Genomic DNA, 20923 nt, shown 5'->3' on the forward strand with positions numbered 1-20923 from the left:
TGTCACAGATCCAGCGAGCAATAGTCTGCTTAGAAGCAGGAGCACCCAGCCTGTTGGGTGCATACAGGATAAATAGCGAGTCAATTTTCTTGACTCTAGCCGTCCTGGAAACATAATTTTTCAAGGCCCTGACTACGTCCAGTAACTTGGAATCCTCCAAGTCCCTAGTAGCCGCAGGCACCACAATAGGTTGGTTCAAGTGAAAAACTGATACCACCTTAGGGAGAAACTGGGGACGAGTCCTCAATTCTGCCCTCTCCATATGGAAAATCAGATAAGGACTGTTATATGACAAAGCCGCCAATTCTGATACACGCCTGGCCAAAGCCAAGGTCAATAACATGACCACATTCCGCGTGAGATATTTTAGATCCACGGTTTTTAGTGGTTCAAACCAATGTGATTTTAAGAAACTCAACACCACGTTGAGATCCCAAGGTGCCACTGGAGGCACAACCGGGGGCTGAATATGCAGCACTCCTTTTACAATGTCTGAACTTCAGGTACTGAAGTTAATTCTTTCTGGAAGAAAATCGACAGAGCCGAGATCTGTATCTTAATGGAGCCTAATTTTATGCCCATAGACACTCCTGCTTGTAGGAAATGCAGAAATCGACCTAGTTGAAATTCCTCTGTTGGGGCCTTTTGTGGCCTCACACCAAGCAACATATTTCCGCCATATGCGGTGATAATGTTTTGCAGTTACATCTTTCCTGGCTTGAATCAGCGTAGGAATGACTTCCTCCGGAATGCCCTTTTCCTTTAGGATCCGGCGTTCAACCGCCATGCCATCAAAACGTAGCCGCGGTAAGTCTTGGAACAGACAGGGCCCCTGCTGCAGCAGGTCCTGTCTGAGCGACAGAGGCCATGGGTCCTCTGATATAATTTCTTGAAGTTCTGGGTACCAGGCTCTTCTTGGCCAATCCGGAACCACGAGTATCGTTCTTACTCCTCGCCTTCTTATTATTCTCAGTACCTTTGGTATGAGAGGCAGAGGGGGGAACACATAAACCGACTGGTACACCCACGGTGTTACCAGAGCGTCCACAGCTATCGCCTGAAGGTCCCTTGACCTGGCGCAATATCTTTTATAGCTTTTTGTTGAGGCGGGACGCCTTCATGTCCACCTGTGGCCTTTCCCAATGGTGTACAATCCTTTGGAAGACTTCTGGATGAAGTCCCCACTCTCTCGGGTGGAAGTCGTGTCTGCTGAGAAGATCTGCTTCCCAGTTGTCCACTCCGGGAATGAACACTGCTGACAGTGCTAACACATGATTTTCCGCCCATCGGAGAATCCTTGTGGCTTCTGCCATCGCCATCCTGCTTCTTGTGCCGCCCTGTTGGTTTACATGGGCGACTGCCGTGATGTTGTCTGATTGGATCAGGACCGGCCTTTTGAAGCAGAAGCCTTGCCTGACTCAGGGCATTTGTAAATGGCCCTCAGTTCCAGAATATTTATGTAGGGAAGTCACCTGACTTGACCAAAGTCCCAGGAAGCTTCTTCCCTGTGTGACTGCCCCCCAGCCTCAAAGGCTGGCATCCATGGTCACTAGGACCTAATCCTGTATGTCGAACCTGCGGCCCTCTTGAAGATGGGCACTCTGCAGCCACTACAGTAGAGATACCCTGGTCCTTGGAGACAGGGTTATCAGCCGATGCATCTGAAGATGTGATCCGGACCACTTGTCTAACAGGTCCCCCTGAAAAGTTCTTGCATGGAACCTGCCGAATGGGATTGCTTCGTAGGAAGCTATCATTTTTCCCAGGACTCGCGTGCAATGATGCACCGATAACTGTTTTGGCTTCAGGAGGTCTCTGACTAGAGATGACAGCTCCTTGGCTTTCTCCTCCGGGAGAAACACTTATTTCTGGTCTGTGTCCAGAACCATCCCCAGGAACAGTAGACGTGTCGTAGGAAACAGCTGTGTCTTTGGACTGTTTAGAATCCAACCGTGCTGTTGTAGCACTTTCCAAAATAGTGCTACCCCGACTAGCAACTGCTCCTTGGACCTCGCCCTTATAAGGAGATTGTCCAAGTACGGGATCATTAAAAACTCCCCTTTTTCGAAGGAGTATCATCATTCCGGCCATTACCTTGGTAACACCCTCGGTGCCATGTACAGTCCAAACGGCAGAGTCTGGACTTGGTAATGGTAATCCTGTACCACAAATCTGAGGTACTCCTGGCGAGGATAGTAAATGGGGACATGCAGGTAAGCATCCTTGATGTCCCGGGATACCATGTAATCCCCCTCGTCCAGGCTTGCAATAACCGCCCTGAGCGATTCCATCTTGAACTTGAATTTTTTTATGTATGTGTTCAAGGATTTTAATATAAAAAAGGGTCACACCGAACCATGCGGTTTCGGTACCCCAAACCGTGTGGAATAGTAACCCCGTCCTAGTTGAAGTAGGGGCACCTTAAGTATTACCTGATGGGAATACAGCTTATTAATTGCCTCTAGCACAGCCTCCCTGCCTGAGGGAGTTGTCGGCAAGGCATATTTGAGGAAACGGCGGGGGGAAGACATCTCGAATTCCAGCTTGTACCCTTGAAATACTACTTGAATGAAACAGGGATCCACCTGTGAGCGAGCCCACTGATCGCTGAAATTTTTGAGACGGCCCCCCACCGTACCTGGCTACACCTGTGGAGCCCCCGCGTCATGCTGTGGACTCAGAGGAAGCGAGAGAAGAATTATGATTCTGGGAACAGGCTGACTGGTGCAGCTTTTTCCCTCTTCCCTTGTCTCTGTACAGAAAGGAAGCGCCTTTGACCCGCTTGCTTTTCTGAAGCCGAAAGGACTGTACCTGATAATACAGTGCTTTCTTAGTCTGTGAGGAAAACTGAGGTAAAAATATTTCTTCCCAGCTGTTGCTGCGGATACGAGGTCCCAGAGACCATCCCCAAATAATTCCTCACCCTTATAAGGCAGAATCTCTATGCGCCTTTTAAAGTCAGCATCACCTGTCCAGTGACAGGTCTCTAATACCCTCCTGACAGAATGGACATTACATTCATTTTGGATGCCAGCCGGCAAAATATCCCTCTGTGCATCCCTCATATATAAGACGACGTCTTTAATATGTTCTTATGTTAGCAAACTAGTATGTTTGACAGGGTCACCGACCACGCTGCAGCAGCACGCTGTGCAGGTTTTAGTCTAGTACCTGAGTGTGTAAAAACAGACTTCAGGATAGCCTCCTGCTTTTTATCAACAGGTACCTTCAAAGTGGCCGTTCCTAAAACGGCAGTGCCACCTATTTTGACAACCGTGTGAGCGCCTTATCCACCCTAGGGGATATCTCCCAGCGTAACTTATCCTCTGGCGGGAAAGGTACGCCATCAGTAACTTTTTAGAAATTACCAGTTTCTTATCAGGGGGAACCCACGCTTCTCACACACTTCATTCATTCATCTGATGGGGGAACAAAACACTGCCTGCTTTTTCTCCCCAAACATAAAAACCCATTTTTAGAGGTTAATGTCAGAAATGTGTAACACATTTTTTTATTGCCGGGATCAAGTCACGGATGTTCCTAGTGGATTGTGTATATGTCTCAACCTTGTCGACACTGGAGTCAGACTCCGTGTCGACATCTGTGTCTGCCATCTGAATGAGCGGGCGTTTTTGAGCCCCTGATGGCCTTTGAGACGCCTGGCCAGGCGCGGGCTGAGAAGCCGGCTGTCCCATAGCTGTTACGTCATCCAGCCTTTTATGTAAGGAGTTGACACTGTCGGTTAATACCTTTCACCTAACCATCCACTCTGGTGTCGGCCCCACGGGGGGCGACATCACATTTATCGGCATCTGCTCCGTCACTATATAAGCCTCCTCCTCAAACATGTCGACACAGCTGTACCGACACACCGCACACACACAGGGAATGCTCTGACTGAGGACAGGACCCCACAAAGCCCTTTGGGGAGACAGAGAGAGAGTATGCCAGCACACACCAGAGCGCTATATAATGTGGGGATTAACACTATAACTGAGTGAATTTTCCCCCATAGCTGCTTGTATATACAATATTGCGCCTAAATTTAGTGACCCCCTCTCTTTTTAACCCTTTGAGCCTGAAAATTACAGGGGAGAGCCTGGGGAGCTTTCTTCCAGCTGCACTGTGAAGAGAAAATGGCGCCAGTGTGTCTGAGGGAGATAGCTCCGCCCCTTTTCCGCGGCCTATTCTCCCGCTTTTTTCTGGATTCTGGCAGGGGTGTTTACCACATATATAGCCTCTGGGGCTATATATTGTGGTATTTTTGCCAGCCAAGGTGTTTTTATTGCTGCTCAGGGCGCCCCCCCCAAGCGCCCTGCACCCTCAGTGACCGGAGTGTGAAGTGTGCATGAGGAGCAATGGCGCACAGCTGCAGTGCTGTGCGCTACCTTCGTGAAGACTGATGCCTTCTGCCGCCGATTTTCCGGACCTCTTCTTGCTTCTGGCTCTGTAAGGGGGACGGCGGCGCGGCTCCGGGACCGAACACCAAGGACTGGGCCTGCGGTCGATCCCTCTGGAGCTAATGGTGTCCAGTAGCCTAAGAAGCCCAATCCGGCTGCAAGCAGGCGAGTTCGCTTCTTCTCCCCTTAGTCCCTCGCTGCAGTGAGCCTGTTGCCAGCAGGTCTCACTGAAAATAAAAAACCTAATTCTATACTTTCTTTCTAGAGGCTCAGGAGAGCCCCTAGTGTGCATCCAACCTCGGCCGGGCACAAGATCTAACTGAGGCTTGGAGGAGGGTCATAGTGGGAGGAGTCAGTGCACACCAGGTAGTCATAAATCTTTCTAGAGTGCCCAGCCTCCTTCGGAGCCCGCTATTCCCCATGGTCCTTTCGGAGTTCCCAGCATCCACTAGGACGTCAGAGAAATAAGGAAATGGTTTGTGGCTGAGAATGGCCAAAGTATTGCACCTTTGTTTTACAGAATAATAGGTAATAAGCAAGGATTGGATGTGAGAAAATGCCAGGAGGTCTCAGCCTAGCGGCGCGGTAGAGCAGTGGCAGTACCCTTAGCACATCAATATTTTTACTTCTGTGAGGAATGGAGGCATTGAGCGCTATGGAGGTCAAGATGGTAGATAATAATAATAGGAGGCAAAAATGTACCTCAATAATAATAATTACTATACTACTTCTACTAATAATAACAATAATAATTAACTATCCCCTCTAAGAAAGCAGATACTGTACATCCCCATAGCATCACAGACATGCCAAACTGGATCACTGTAAGGTCAGTACCTTACGTGAACTAATAGTCTAATATTTACCAAATCTAGTTAACAGCTTGGGATGCACTCATAAGACTTACACTGCCAATGTCAACAGGAAACATGTCATCACCACAATGAATGTAGACATTAGAGTTAGGTTATGGGTAGTGGGGGGGGGGGGGGGGGAATACAGTCAGCCAGTAGAGGGAGGGTTGGGGGGAGAATACTCACCAGAACCACCGCTCAGTTAGATGTCTGTGCCCCGGAACTGCTCCACACATGGCCACCACCACCTGGAAGCCGGCGTTGAAGTTGTCGCTGCTGCCGGGACCAAGTAAGTCACCGCTAGACCACTAGGGATGGTCTGCCTACTTTCTACCATGTCAATATAATGAATATTGACCTTATGTAGCACAACCAACACGATTCTTATAATTAAAGCAGAAAACGGCATTTTATTTTTTGTACGGGTTAAAATGGCACATGTGCTTTATTATTGAACTAGCAATTGTCTAGACTGCTGGTGTTGCCTTTGATGTCCATCAGGAGGCTCGCACAATACCGGACAGATGTACATAAACAGCGACATAGCCATACAGATGGAGAGAGGCAATATAACACGTTTATCAGCATACTCTTAGCCGCAGATCCACAAAGTACAAATCCAAGTTTAATCAAATATTGTTTTATTGACTCCCATAACTTTACTCCCATTGTAACAAATGCTCAGTGATGAAATACAACTACTGGATGGTTGGTATAAATTGAGCTTTCGAAAGAAAAAAATATTCCTAGAACATGTAACTTCTTCATAAAAAATATGAAAGCGACCACAGATCTTAATCACCGATTTGCTGCAACTGTTTGAGGTCCGGTGAAACCTGGTAAATAAAAACAAAAAAGTGTCAGACATTTGGTATGGGTAATACCATCCATAACGTGACCCACAGCAGTTTATGCCAACATATAGTGAAACAGAGGTTATTCAGAGTTGTTACCAAGCCAAAAAAGTTAGCAATTGGGCAAAACCATGTTGCACTGCAGGTGGGGCAGATGTAACATGTGCAGAGAGAGTTAGATTTGGGTGGGTTATATTGTTTCTGTGAAGGGTAAATACTGGCTGCTTTATTTCTACACTGCAATTTAGATTTCACTTTGAACACACCCCACCCAAATCTAACTCTCTCTGCACATGTTACATCTGCCCCACCTGCAGTGCAACATGCTTCTGCCCAATTGCTGACTTTTTTGGTTTGCTAACAAACCCGAATAAGGCCCACTGTATGCCCGTAACCAGCGGTGGCTTCTACCTGCAATTCCAGGAGGGTCTGCTGTGTGGGCTGCTCTCTGTCTGCTGCGCTAAAATGTGCAGCTTGTGCTCATGCACACAAGTTAACAAGCAGCTTAGGTTTCTAGGGACTGCATCGGCTGCAGCCCGTAGAAGCCAGATAGGGGTGTCGTTATAGCAGGGGAGTGGCTTCCCACTGGAAGCACTCTCTCTGCTTTCACAGTCCGGACTAGCAGTCCAAGGGGGAAAAAACACCTCCACCTGGGACTTCCTGTCTGGCTGTGCTTAGCAGGTGATGCTTCCAATGGAAGCCACTGCCATGCAGTCCCTGCGGGTGGTGGATTTTACTGGGTGGCTGCAGTCCTGCAAGGCCTAGGCAAAATCCGCCAGTGCCTGTAACACAAATAAAGTAGGCTTGCTATAATATCCCTTCACTCAGGGATACCTACAGATGTGTCCTTATACATAATTGCAGCCCCTCTCTGTGTGCGCCATGTCCGTGGAGACTCTGCCAGTGCCAGGAGTCTTTTTTGACGAAAATGCATTTTGCTCGCAACATAATGCAGGTAGGAAGCACCAAGCGACTGTGCTGATTATTTTGATATGCAACATTTGTATATCTGTGTGTGACTGAGTCTGAATCTGCACAATGTAGCAGCCGTAGCTTTTTTTCCAAAACAAGTTCCATTGTGCTCCGTACACAGATTCCATCACACACAATATACAAGTGTTGCATATCAACTTCATCAGCACGGTCCCCTCGTGTGTACTAGTCGCATTTTGATGAAGCCACACCCTAAGACGCAGCGGCTGTTCCCTTTCTGCGCAGCCTGTATTCATAATGTGGTTTGACCATGCCTCGTGGCTCAGTGATGTCACTAGCTGTTAGTGGACCTGATAGGTTCAGGGGTTGAGCTCGCAATATGGCTTCTGAAAAAGAAAGTTCTACATACACTGATAATACTTGTGCTATTAGGCACTCTAATCTTACATCTATATTGCACATGCAAAATGCACAGAAAAAGCACTAAATGTGTATTCATCCTAGCTGCATTAATGGATATACGTGGTCATTCCGAGTTGTTCGCTCGCTAGCTGCTTTTAGCAGCATTGCACACGCTAGGCCACCGCCTACTGGGAGTGTATCTTAGCTTAGCAGAATAGCGAACGAAAGATTAGCAGAACTGCTACTAAATAATTCCTTGCAGTTTCTCAGTAGCTCCAGACCTACTCCTAGACTGCGATCACCTCAGTCCGTTCAGTTCCTGGTTTGACGTCACAAACACGCCCTGCGTTCGTCCAGCCACTCCCCCATTTCTCCAGACACTCCCGCGTTTTTCCCTGGCACGCCTGCGTTTTTTAGCACACTCCCTGAAAACCGACAGTTTCCGCCCAGAAACACCCACTTCCTGTCAATCACACTACGATCACTCGAGCGAGGAAAAAACGTTGTTCGAGCTTGTGCAAATCTCCAAAGTTTTGTGTTAAATTACTGAACGCATGCGCGCTGCGTACCATGCGCATTTCCCACCTAATCGCTCCGTTGCGAAAAACGTCAACGAGCGAACAACTCGGAATGACCACCATAGGGGGTAATTCTGAGTTGATCGCAGCAGCAAGTTTGTTAGCAATTGGGCAAAACCATGTGCACTGCAGGGGGGGCAGATATAACATGTGCAGAAAGAGTTAGATTTGGGAGGGTTATTTTGTTTCTGTGCAAGGTAAATACTGGCTGCTTTATTTTTACACTGTAATTTAGATTTCAGTTTGAATACACCCCACCCAAATCTATCTCTCTCTGCACGTTATATCCCGGTTTTATCAATTATTGTACACTATCCCTTTGCTCTGAGTATTCCTCCAAGAGCACACACCGTTAAGGTGAGGAGGATTACCTTACAACATCTAAAGCATTTTGGTGTGTGTCCAAATAATTGTGGTCTTATGATGTTTTGTATCATGTTAATTTTATGACTATGGTTTAAAGTCTATTTTATATAAAGAATTCCTGTAATTAAACTGTGAATTTTTTGTCGGGTGATTTCTTTGGTGAGAGGGTTTCTCTATAGGCCTCAATCAGGAATTCCCTAAGGGAAAAAGAACTCAAGAGAAGCCCCGTCTTTGAATCTGGAATTGATCAATTTTTAACCACACATATACATATACATACTGTATATATATTTCACTGTAGAATAATTCCTAGGCTGAGTTAAGTAAATTATTAGGTCAAGGAATTTGGGAAGGAGGAGGGTAAAAAAATAAAAAGAAAGACAGTACTTTATGATACTTAAATTAATAACAAATAAAATAATTAACAACAATCTAGAAAACTTTGTGCTATGCAGCAAATAGTGGCAACAACATCAATCTGTCAGGGATAAAACAGCTAAACATAGTAGAAGAAAAAAAACTCTTATTCTTAAACCCAGGTACTTACTGAGAAGTCACAGCCGGTACATTTCTTAATGTCGTCCACAGATATACCTTCACCGACTTCAATCAGAGTCAGACCATTCTTTTTGTCCACATCAAAGACAGCCTATTACATACACATATAAATAAACATCTGGTTATTATTAGATTGGAAAGGGTCTAGAAAAAATAGCAGTAAGAATTTCAGGAGGTCCATTTCCTTCTCTGCAAGCAATATTATACCTCATACAGGACCCTGATTCAATCACAAGATATTAATCTGCCCATCTTCCCTGCTCGCCTGGATAGCGCATTAAGATGAATCCATTAGCATGCAGAATACAGCATCTGCTAGCCAATATATACTGTGCCAATATTCACACCGCTGTTTGTGCAACCTTAACATAAGCGTTTCATTTGTTTAGGTTTTAGCGGATCTGCTATCAAATTACGGTTTATGAGGCAAAACTAAATATAAAACAAGGTCACACAAGCTCTTAAAACCTACAGATTACTGTATTTTCCTAAATTAAGTATTTCAATAATGTCATGCTTGCTAGTCATCCCAGGGACCTTCCTATGCTTAGAGGAGTCCCGATAATGTCATGCTTGCTAGTCATCTCAGGGACCTTCCTAGGCTTAGAGGAGTCCCGATAATGTCATAACGGCTAGTCAGCTCTGGGACCTTCCTAGGCTTAGAGGAGTCCCGATAATGTTGTGCTTGCTAGTCATCTCAGAGTCTTTTCTAGGCTTAGAGGAGTCCCGATAATTACATGCTCGTTAGTCATCTCAGCCACCTTCCTAGGCTTAGAGGAGTCTCCGATAATGTCATGCTTACTAGTCATCCCAGCCACCTTCCTAGGCTTAGAGGAGTCTCCGATAATGTCATGCTTGCTAGTCATCTCAGGGACCTTCTTAGTCTTAGGAGTCCCAATGTTGTCATGACTAGCAAGCATCTCAGGGACCTTCCTAGGTTTAGAGGAGTCCCGATAGTGTCATGCTTGCTAGTCATCTCAGGGACCTTCCTAGGCTTAGAGGAGTCCCGATAATGTCATAACGGCTAGTCAGCTCAGGGACCTTCCTAGGCTTAGAGGAGTCCCGATAATATTGTGCTTGCTAGTCATCTCAGAGTCTTTCCTAGGCTTAAAGGAGTCCCGATAATTACATGCTTGCTAGTCATCTCAGCCACCTTCCTAGGCTTAGAGGAGTCTCCGATAATGTCATGCTTACTAGTCATCTCAGCCACCTTCCTAGGCTTAGAGGAGTCTCCGATAATGTCATGCTTGCTAGTCATCTCAGGGACCTTCCTAGGCTTAGAGGAGTCCTGATAATGTCATGCTTGCTAGTCATCTCAGGAACCTTCCTAGGCTTAGAGGAGTCCCGATAATGTCCTGCTTGCTAGTCATCTCAGGGACCTTCCTAGGCTTAGAGGAGTCCATGATAATATCATGCTTGCTAGTCATCTCAGAGTCCTTCCTAGGCTTAGAGGAGTCCTGATAATGTCATGCTTACTAGTCATCTCGGACCTTCCTAGGCTTAGAGGAATCCTGATAATGTCATGCTTGCTAGTCATCTCAGGGACCTTCCTAGGCTTAGAGAAGTCCCGATAATGTCACTGTAACTGTGTTGCTTCTCTTGTGCCTGTTACTGAATGCAATTCCCAGTACTTGACCTTATCTTGTGTACTGCACCATAAGTTAATGCTTTCTAAATATTAAAAGGTCAATGTATCAAGTGGTGATAACCCCTTTTTTCTAGCTGTGCCTTTGTTTACTCTTAAGCTCATCCACTAACACATGACGCCAACTGAGGATGGCATTGTTATTCCTTACAGTGCCCCTGCCACCTCCATGCGCTCTTGCTGGTGTATTCCTGCATGCGCAGTTTGCTTAGGTGCACTGTGGCTGCTCACTAGCCATTATGTTTCACCTCCGCACTAGCACTATGCTTGTGCAATACGGAGGGACAGAGATCACCGGAGGGGTGAGTTTGGGAAACAACACTCCAGAATGCAGGATGTCTCTTAGCGTTAAGATAAGTGACATCTTGATACATCTCCCCTTTAAGAAATGATCCTTAAAGTGAAAAAAATGGTTTAGGCGTAAATCAATTGGATACAGTAACAATATAAATGTTTCGGACACGTCTGTAGAGGTAAACATAAAGGTTTAGTCATCATAAGTAATTCTGCAACATACTCTTATACTGTCCTGAAACTATAAATGACACAGTAATACAGACGTGGCCAGGCATGAACATAACATGCCACCATAGCATTGCTGGGGGAAATGACATCTGACACTAGCACACTGCAGATAAGAGCAGACCGCAGGCTAGACAGGAGGAAAGGAGCTATTTATAAATAAAAATACAGTATAAAAACTGTTTTTTTGCCTCATGCTGCAGAGAGGTTACTAGTTCCTAGTAAACTGATGAATTGAGTATTGATGCAGCCCACGAGAAAGAAGTGATCACCGAGAGATGTTTCCTTACTGCAGTTCTCTACATGAGTTTGATAACATTCACAATGCAAACTCATACTGCATTAAGCCAGATACAAATGATGAATTACTGCAGGCAGATTGTCACCCCTAGGATGCTTGTCAGGTTTATTTGTATGGAATGCAGCAGACCAAGAGGGCGCTCAACCGAATCCGTGTTATTGATTATATACTGCTGGGATTTAGACACTTTAAACACTTAAATTCAACAATGCCGGTTACAAAACCACATACATCGGTATACATTGCAGAGATGCCGAAATCAGAACAGGGAAAAATGAAGCCTTTTACCTTCTCTGTAATGATCCGATCCACACACTGTTTTCCGGTAAGTGGCAAGTTGCACTGATCCAATATTTTATGCGTTCCTCCCTATAATGAAGTAGAAGCGACTGCGTTACCGTTTGGAAACAATTTCAATATTTACAATGTAATACACTTAAAAGGATAGATTTTATATATATATAATAAGAATTTACTTACCGATAATTCTATTTCTCATAGTCCGTAGTGGATGCTGGGGACTCCGTAAGGACCATGGGGAATAGCGGCTCCGCAGGAGACTGGGCACATCTAAAGAAAGCTTTAGGACTATCTGGTGTGCACTGGCTCCTCCCCCTATGACCCTCCTCCAAGCCTCAGTTAGGATACTGTGCCCGGACGAGCGTACACAATAAGGAAGGATTTTGAATCCCGGGTAAGACTCAAACCAGCCACACCAATCACACCGTATAACCTGTGATCTGAACCCAGTTAACAGCATGATAACAGAGGAGCCTCTGAAAGATGGCTCACAACAATAATAACCCGATTTTTGTAACAATAACTATGTACAAGTATTGCAGACAATCCGCACTTGGGATGGGCGCCCAGCATCCACTACGGACTATGAGAAATAGAATTATCGGTAAGTAAATTCTTATTTTCTCTAACGTCCTAAGTGGATGCTGGGGACTCCGTAAGGACCATGGGGATTATACCAAAGCTCCCAAACGGGCGGGAGAGTGCGGATGACTCTGCAGCACCAAATGAGAGAACTCCAGGTCCTCCTCAGCCAGGATATCAATTTTGTATAATTTTACAAACGCATTTGCTCCTGACCAAGTAGCTGCTCGGCAAAGTTGTAAAGCCGAGACCCCTCGGGCAGCCGCCCAAGATGAGCCCACCTTCCTTGTGGAGTGGGCATTTACAGATTTTTGGCTGTGGCAGGCCTGCCACAGAATGTGCAAGCTGAATTGTACTACAAATCCAACGAGCAATAGTCTGCTTAGAAGCAGGAGCACCCAGCTTGTTGGGTGCATACAGGATAAACAGCGAGTCAGATTTCCTGACTCCAGCCCTCCTGGAAACATATATTTTCAGGGCCCTGACAACGTCTAGCAACTTGGAGTCCTCCAAGTCCCTAGTAGCCGCAGGCACCACAAATAGGTTGGTTCAGGTGAAACGCTGAAACCACCTTAGGGAGAAAATGAGGACAAGTCCTCAATTCCGCCCTGTCCGAATGGAACATCAGATAAGGGCTTTTTTAGGATAAAGCCGCCAATTCTGACACGCGCCTGGCCCAGGCCAGGGCCAACAGCATGACCACTTTCCATGTGAGATATTTTAACTCCACAGATTTAAGTGGTTCAAACAAATGTGACTTTTGGAACCCAAAACTACATTGAGATCCCAAAGTGCCACTGGAGGCACAAAAGGAGGCTGTATATGCAGTACCCCTTTTACAAACGTCTGAACTTCAGGGACTGAAGCTAGTTCTTTTTGGAAGAAAATTGACAGGGCCGAAATTTGAACCTTAATGGACCCCAATTTCAGGCCCATAGACACTCCTGTTTGCAGGAAATGTAGGAATCGACCCAGTTGAATTTCCACCGTCGGGCCTTACTGGCCTCGCACCACGCAACATATTTTCGCCAATTGCAGTGATAATGTTTTTGCGGTTACATCCTTCCTGGCTTTGATCAGGATAGGGATGACTTCATCCGGAATGCCTTTTTTCCTTCAGGATCCGGCGTTCAACCGCCATGCCGTCAAACGCAGCCGCGGTAAGTCTTGGAACAGACAGGGTCCTTGCTGGAGCAGGTCCCTTCTTAGAGGTAGAGGCCACGGATCCTCCGTGAGCATCTCTTGAAGTTCCGGTTACCAAATCCTTCTTGGCCAATCCGGAGCCACGAATATAGTGCTTACTCCTCTCCATCTTATCAATCTCAGTACCTTGGGTATGAGAGGCAGAGGAGGGAACACATACCCTGACTGGTACACCCACGGTGTTACCAGAGCGTCTACAGCTATTGCCTGAGGGTCCCTGGACCTGGCGCAATACCTGTCGAGTTTTTCCCAACGGTTTATAATCATGTGGAAGACTTCTGGGTGAAGTCCCCACTCTCCCGGGTGGAGGTCGTGCTGAGGAAGTCTGCTTCCCAGTTGTCCACTCCCGGAATGAATACTGCTGACAGTGCTATCACATGATTTTCCGCCCAGCGAAGAATCCTTGCAGCTTCTGCCATTGCCCTCCTGCTTCTTGTGCCACCCTGTCTGTTTACGTGGGTGACTGCCGTGATGTTGTCCGACTGGATCAACACCGGCTGACCTTGAAGCAGAGGTCTTGCTAAGCTTAGAGCATTGTAAATGGCCCTTAGCTTCAGGATATTTATGTGAAGTGATGTCTCCAGGCTTGACCATAAGTCCTGGATATTCCTTCCCTGTGTGACTGCTCCCCAGCCTCGCAGGCTGGCATCCGTGGTTACCAGGACCCAGTCCTGAATGCCGAATCTGCGGCCCTCTAGAAGATGAGCACTCTGCAACCACCACAGGAGGGACACCCTTGTCTTGGTGACAGGGTTATCCGCTGATGCATCTGAGGATGCGACCCGGACCATTTGTCCAGCAGGTCCCACTGGAAAGTTCTTGCGTGGAATCTGCCGAATGGGATTGCTTCGTAGGAAGCCACCATTTTACCCAGAACCCTTGTGCATTGATGCACTGAGACTTGGCTCGGTTTTAGGAGGTTCCTGACTAGCTCGGATAACTCCCTGGCTTTCTCCTCCGGGAGAAACACCTTTTTCTGGACTGTGTCCAGGATCATCCCTAGGAACAGAAGACAAGTCGTCGGAACCAGCTGCGATTTTGGAATATTGAGAATCCAACCGTGCTGCAGCAACACTACCTGAGATAGTGTTACACCGACCTCCAACTGTTCCCTGGATCTTACCCTTATCAGGGAATCGTCCAAGTAAGGGATAACTAAAATTCCCTTCCTTTGAAGGAATATCATCATTTCGGCCATTACCTTGGTAAAGACCCGGGGTGCCGTGGACCATCCATACGGCAGCGTCTGAACTGATAGTGACAGTTCTGTACCATAAACCTGAGGTACCCTTGGTGAGAAGGGTAAATTTTGACATGAAGGTAAGCATCCTTGATGTCCCGAGACATCATGTAGTCCCCTTCTTCCAGGTTCGCAATCACTGCTCTGAGTGACTCAATCTTGAATTTGAACCTCTGTATGTAAGTGTTCAAAGATTTTAGATTTAGAATCGGTCTCACCGAGCCGTCCGGCTTCGGTACCACAACAGTGTGGAATAATACCCCGTTCCCTGTTGCAGGAGGGGTATCTTGATTATCACCTGCTGGGAATACAGCTTGTGAATGGCTTCCAAAACTGTCTCCCTGTCAGAAGGAGACATCGGTAAAGCCGACTTTAGGAAACGGCGAGGGGGAGACGTCTCGAATTCTAATTTGTACCCCTGAGATATCACCTGAAGGATCCAGGGGTCTACTTGCGAGTGAGCCCACTGCGCGCTGAAATTCATTGAGACGGGCCCCCCACCGTGCCTGATTCTGCTTGTAAAGCCCCAGCGTATACTGCGGGCTTGGCAGAGGCGGGAGAGGGTTTCTGTTCCTGGGAACTGGCTGATTTCTGCAGCCTTTTTCCTCTCCCTCTGTCACGGGGCAGAAATGAGGAACCTTTTGCCCGCTTATCCACGAAAAGACTGCGCCTGATAATACGGCGTCTTCTCATGTTGAGAGGCGACCTGGGGTACAAACGTGGATTTCCCAGCTGTTGCCGTGGCCACCAGGTCTGAAAGACCGACCCCAAATAACTCCCCCCTTAATAAGGCAATACTTCCAAATGCCGTTTGGAATACGCATCACCTGACCACTGACGTGTCCATAACCCTCTACTGGTAGAAATGGACAACGCACTTAGACTTGATGCCAGTCGGCAAATATTCCGCTGTGCATCACGCATATATAGAAATGCATCTTTCAAATGCTCTATAGGCAAAAATATACTGTCCGTATCTAGGGTATCAATATTTTCAGTCAGGGAATCCGACCACGCCAACCCAGCACTGCACATCCAGGCTGAGGCGATTGCTGGTCGCAGTATAACACCAGTATGTGTGTAAATACATTTTAGGATACCCTCCTGCTTTCTATCAGCAGGATCCTTAAGGGCGGCCATCTCAGGAGAGGATAGAACCCTTACAAGCGTGTGAGCGCTTTATCCACCCTAGGGGGTGTTTCCCAACGCACCCTAACCTCTGGCGGGAAAGGATATAATGCCAATAACATTTTAGAAATTATCAGTTGTTATCGGGGGAAACCCACGCATCATCACACACCTCATTTAATTTCTCAGATTCAGGAAAACTACAGGTAGTTTTTCCTCACCGAACATAATACCCCTTTTTGGTGGTACTCGTATTATCAGAAATGTGTAAAACATTTTTCATTGCCTCAATCATGTAACGTGTGGCCCTACTGGAAGTCACATTTGTCTCTTCACCGTCGACACTGGAGTCAGTATCCGTGTCGGCGTCTATATCTGCCATCTGAGGTAACGGGCGCTTTAGAGCCCCTGACGGCCTATGAGACGTCTGGACAGGCACAAGCGGAGTAGCCGGCTGTCTCATGTCAACCACTGTCTTTTATACAGAGCTGACACTGTCACGTAATTTCTTCCAACAGTTCATCCACTCAGGTGTCGACCCCCTAGGGGGTGACATCACTATTACAGGCAATCTGCTCCGTCTCCACTCATTTTTCTCCTCATACATGTCGACACAAAAGTACCGACATACAGCACACACACAGGGAATGCTCTGATAGAGGACAGGACCCCACTAGCCCTTTGGGGAGACAGAGGGAGAGTTTGCCAGCACACACCAGAGCGCTATATATATATATATACAGGGATAACCTTATATAAGTGTTTTTCCCCTTATAGCTGCTGTATAGTTAATACTGCGCCTAATTTGTGCCCCCCTCTCTTTTTTAACCCTTTCTGTAGTGTAGTGACTGCAGGGGAGAGCCAGGGAGCTTCCCTCCAACGGAGCTGTGAGGGAAAATGGCGCCAGTGTGCTGAGGAGATAGGCTCCGCCCCCTTATCGGCGGCCTTATCACCCGTTTTTTTATGTATTTTGGCAGGGGTTAAATGCATCCATATAGCCCAGGAGCTATATGTGATGCATTTTTTGCCATCCAAGGTGTTTATTATTGCGTCTCAGGGCGCCCCCCCCAGCGCCCTGCACCCTCAGTGACCGGAGTGTGAAGTGTGCTGAGAGCAATGGCGCACAGCTGCAGTGCTGTGCGCTACCTTGTTGAAGACAGGACGTCTTCTGCCGCCGATTTTCCGGACCTCTTCTGCCTTCTGGCTCTGTAAGGGGGGCGGCGGCGCGACTCTGGGACCCATCCAAGCTGGGCCTGTGATCGTCCCTCTGGAGCTAATGTCCAGTAGCCTAAGACGCCCAATCCACTCTGCACTCAGGTGAGTTCGCTTCTTCTCCCCTTAGTCCCTCGATGCAGTGAGCCTGTTGCACCCTGTTGAGCCCCTAGTGTGCACCCTTCTCGTTCGGGCACAGAGATCTAACTGAGGCTTGGAGGAGGGTCATAGGGGGAGGAGCCAGTGCACACCAGATAGTCCTAAAGCTTTCTTTAGATGTGCCCAGTCTCCTGCGGAGCCGCTATTCCCCATGGTCCTTACGGAGTCCCCAGCATCCACTTAGGACGTTAGAGAATATATATATATATATATATATATATATATATAGCTTCAAAACAACAACAATTCTTACATGTATACTTGCACACGGTTTTTGAAGGAATTAGGCATGGGGGGTTGTTCCAAACATCTTGGAGAACTTCTGTCATAAGGATCTGAGCAAGCCTACATCCACAGAATATCTGTGGTTAGTTCTCCAGGATATCTGGAACAACCTCCCCGCCGAGGTCCTTCAAAAGCTGTGTGCAAGTGTACTGTACCTAGAGGAATTGATGCTGTTTTGAAGGCAAAGGGTGGTCACACCAATTATTGATTTGATTTAGATTTCTCTTCTGTTCGTGCACTTTGCATTTTGTTAATCGACAAAAATAAACTATTAACACTTCTATTTTTGAAAGCATTCTTACTTTCCACACCTGCCTAAAACTTTTGCACAGTACTGTATATATTTATACAGTATATATATATATATATTTTATTTATTTCCGACAAGTTTTCCTTTTCTAAAGGTGTGTTTCCCATTCTATAGCTCATTATGGAGCTGATTCTATAGACACTGATATAACGTTTGGTGCGCCTGCCTAATGCGCAGAGTCTCCGTCAGAGTATGGCCCTCAGTGTGAGCTTAATCGCTCACATTGGCGGTCATACTCTTATGGAGATTCTGCATCTGAGCTTGCAACTGGTTCAGGAACACGCCCACGTCATTCCCATAACACACTGATAACACAGACTATCTTTGTGCGAGTGAATAGCCGCCTCCGTATCTCCAGACACTACAGGTACCGGATGTCTCAAATCACAACTGCGCTTACACACAGTGGGATGCATGCTCTGTGTACATTTTTTGTGCATCTTTGATGCATTCACAGTTCAAAAACACTGACCATTTGCGCGATTAGGCCCTATATAGTCTTCACCTCCTGTTTTTCTGGGATGTCTATACTGGCGGTGGGCTGGTATAGAACAAACTGTAGTCAATCAGTCAATCAAAATTATCATGATGACCGAAGCAGTAGATCAGTGCGCTGACCTTATGGAAGTCCGTGTCCTATCCACATGTGATTATAAAAGTGGGGACAGGGGGGAAAGTGACAGTGTCGTGATGCGGGGGAAGGGAAAAAGGATAAAGAGTTGTCCACAGTGGAAGGAGCTGTGAAATCATGAGCACAAAATATAGTAGCTGTGTGGCTCCAGTAAAACTGATGTTAAACCCATTTCTGTTTATAACAAAGTCCGTGCAGCCATACATTACTTGTTTACTGTACTATTCTGAAACACTGTTTGCATGTACATTTTAGACAGAAAAAAAGACGATCAATTGGTTTTCTGGTTAAATTATACTTTACTACTCTTAAAATGGAAAATACTGTAACCAAGGGTTTAGCTACCGTAGGTGCGGGCAGTGCAGCTGCTATGGGGCCCAGAGCTGAGAGGGGCCCACCTTCCCTATCACAGTTACATGTGTTATATACAAGGGTGTAGCTACCATAGGTGCAGGCAGTGCAGCTGCTATGGGGCCCAGAGCTGAGAGGGGCCACCTTCCCTGTCACAGTTACATCTGTTATATACAAGGGTGTAGCTACCATAGGTGCAGGGAGTGCAGCTTCTATGGGGCCCAGAGCTGAGAGGGGCCCCCTTCCCTGTCACAGCTATATGTGTTATGTACAAGGGTGTAGCTACCATAGGTGTAGGGAGTGCAGCTGCTATGGGGCCCAGAGCTGAGAGGGCCCACCTTTCCTGTCACAGCTACATGTGTTATATACAAGGGTGTAGCTACCAGAGGTGTAAAGAGTGCAGCTGCTATGGGGCCCAGAGCTGAGAGGAGCCCACCTTCCCTGTCACAGTTACATGTGTTATATACAAGGGTGTAGCTACCATAGGTGCAGGGAGTGCAGCTTCTATGGGGCCCAGAGCTGAGAGGGGCCACCTTCCCTGTCACAGCTACATGTGTTATGTACAAGGGTGTAGCTACCATAGGTGTAGGGAGTGCAGCTGCTATGGGGCCCAGAGCTGAGAGGGCCCACCTTTCCTGTCACAGCTACATGTGTTATGAACATTTTTCACCATTGGGTGGTACATAGGGGCCCTTACAAACATTTGCCTTGGTCTTACAATATATCTAGTTATGCTTCTGGACCTGCTCATTGTAATGTGGTATAAAATGAACTGGAGGGCATTATAATGTTACTTTACATGAACTGGGGGCACTGTAATGTGGCACAATATTAAGTGGAGGGACTATAGTGCAGTATAATAATAACTGGGGGCACTGTAATGTGGCACAATATTAAGTGGAGGGACTATAGTGTAGTATAATAAGAACTGGGGGCACTGTAATGTGGCACAATATTAAGTGGAGGGACTATAGTGTAGTATAATAAGAACTGGGGGCACTGTAATGTGGGGTAATATGAACTGGGGACTCTGTATGGCATAATGTGAATTGTGGGTACTGTGTTACACAATATGAGTTGGCAGCCCTACTATGTGACATAATATGAACTAGAGCACTACTAATGTTCATAAAATAAACTATTACACTACCATGGGAATACATTAACTGAAGCATTACTATGGAGTAGAAACTGAACTACTGTAGGGCACTATTATGAGACATAACATTAACTGCTGCTACGGAGAGGTGTCTCTCTAAAGGCATTGGGACAGGGGCCTCTTCAAAATGTTGCTTTGGGGCCAACAAAGTTCTGGCTATGCCCCTGACTGTAACCAAAAGTTAACTTTTTATAAACAAGATAAACTTTACTTGAACTTAATAAGGGCCTGATTCTGAGATTGGAGCAAAGCAAGAGAGCGCAATAAACTGTACCTGGGCAAAACCATGCTGCACTGCAGGTGGGGCAAAATTGTGTAGCGATTTACATATGGGAGGGTCTTGTCCATGTCCAATCTTACATCTAAATTGCAGTGTAAAAATAAAGCTGTCCAACATTTGCGGGCTACATGCAAAAGCAGCCAGTATTTACCCTGCATGCAAAATAATTAAGTACAAGTATTTGTACTCCTTGCATTGCAATATGGTTTACTCCAGGGGCCTGATTCATGTTCAGACCTGTACTGCATATGCGCAGTACGGGTCCTGCGTGGTCGGATGCACTACGGCTGCAGACATCAAGAGATTGACAGTCTGCTGCTGTTTCGGGGCTGACGACTTCCACAGTTTCACAAAATGGAGACGTGTTACCTCACGTCTCCTCGTTTTTTGGGACTGCCTAGACCAGGATCTCCATCTATCGAAGGAGATTTCATGGCCTCTTTGTAAGGAGCTGCAGCGGCCGGCCTGTGTGACCTCATGGGGTCACTCAGCTGGCCAATGGTGACTAATGCAAGCAGGAGGTGTCTACTTATGGCAGGCATCACCTGCTGCATTACCGTATCTGTGCACCGCCGCTGCTTCCAAGTAATCCGCAGCCATGCTCGGTCTGCCTACATCTGAGTCATGCCCCAGGTGAAAAGTTACTTACTTTACTCAGAATCAGGCTATA

At 46.6% G+C, this 20923-nt stretch overlaps 1 protein-coding gene across 2 annotated transcripts in view; it reads right to left on the reverse strand.

The window, feature by feature from the left end:
* Window positions 1-5878: 5878 nt before the first annotated feature.
* Window positions 5879-20923, reverse strand: part of OXCT1 (3-oxoacid CoA-transferase 1) — a 335539-nt gene continuing 320494 nt past the window's right edge. For both annotated transcript variants that reach the window (XM_063961479.1, XM_063961471.1), the window contains 3 exons: window positions 11702-11782; window positions 8935-9036; window positions 5879-6090 (listed from right to left, as the gene is read on the reverse strand). In XM_063961479.1, coding sequence (XP_063817549.1) covers window positions 6049-6090; window positions 8935-9036; window positions 11702-11782 — 225 coding nt within the window. In that variant the 3' untranslated portion in view covers window positions 5879-6048. The remainder of the gene's footprint in view (window positions 6091-8934; window positions 9037-11701; window positions 11783-20923) is intronic.

Source organism: Pseudophryne corroboree, chromosome 1 (genome assembly GCF_028390025.1).
Source record: "Pseudophryne corroboree isolate aPseCor3 chromosome 1, aPseCor3.hap2, whole genome shotgun sequence".
NCBI lineage: Eukaryota > Metazoa > Chordata > Amphibia > Anura > Myobatrachidae > Pseudophryne > Pseudophryne corroboree.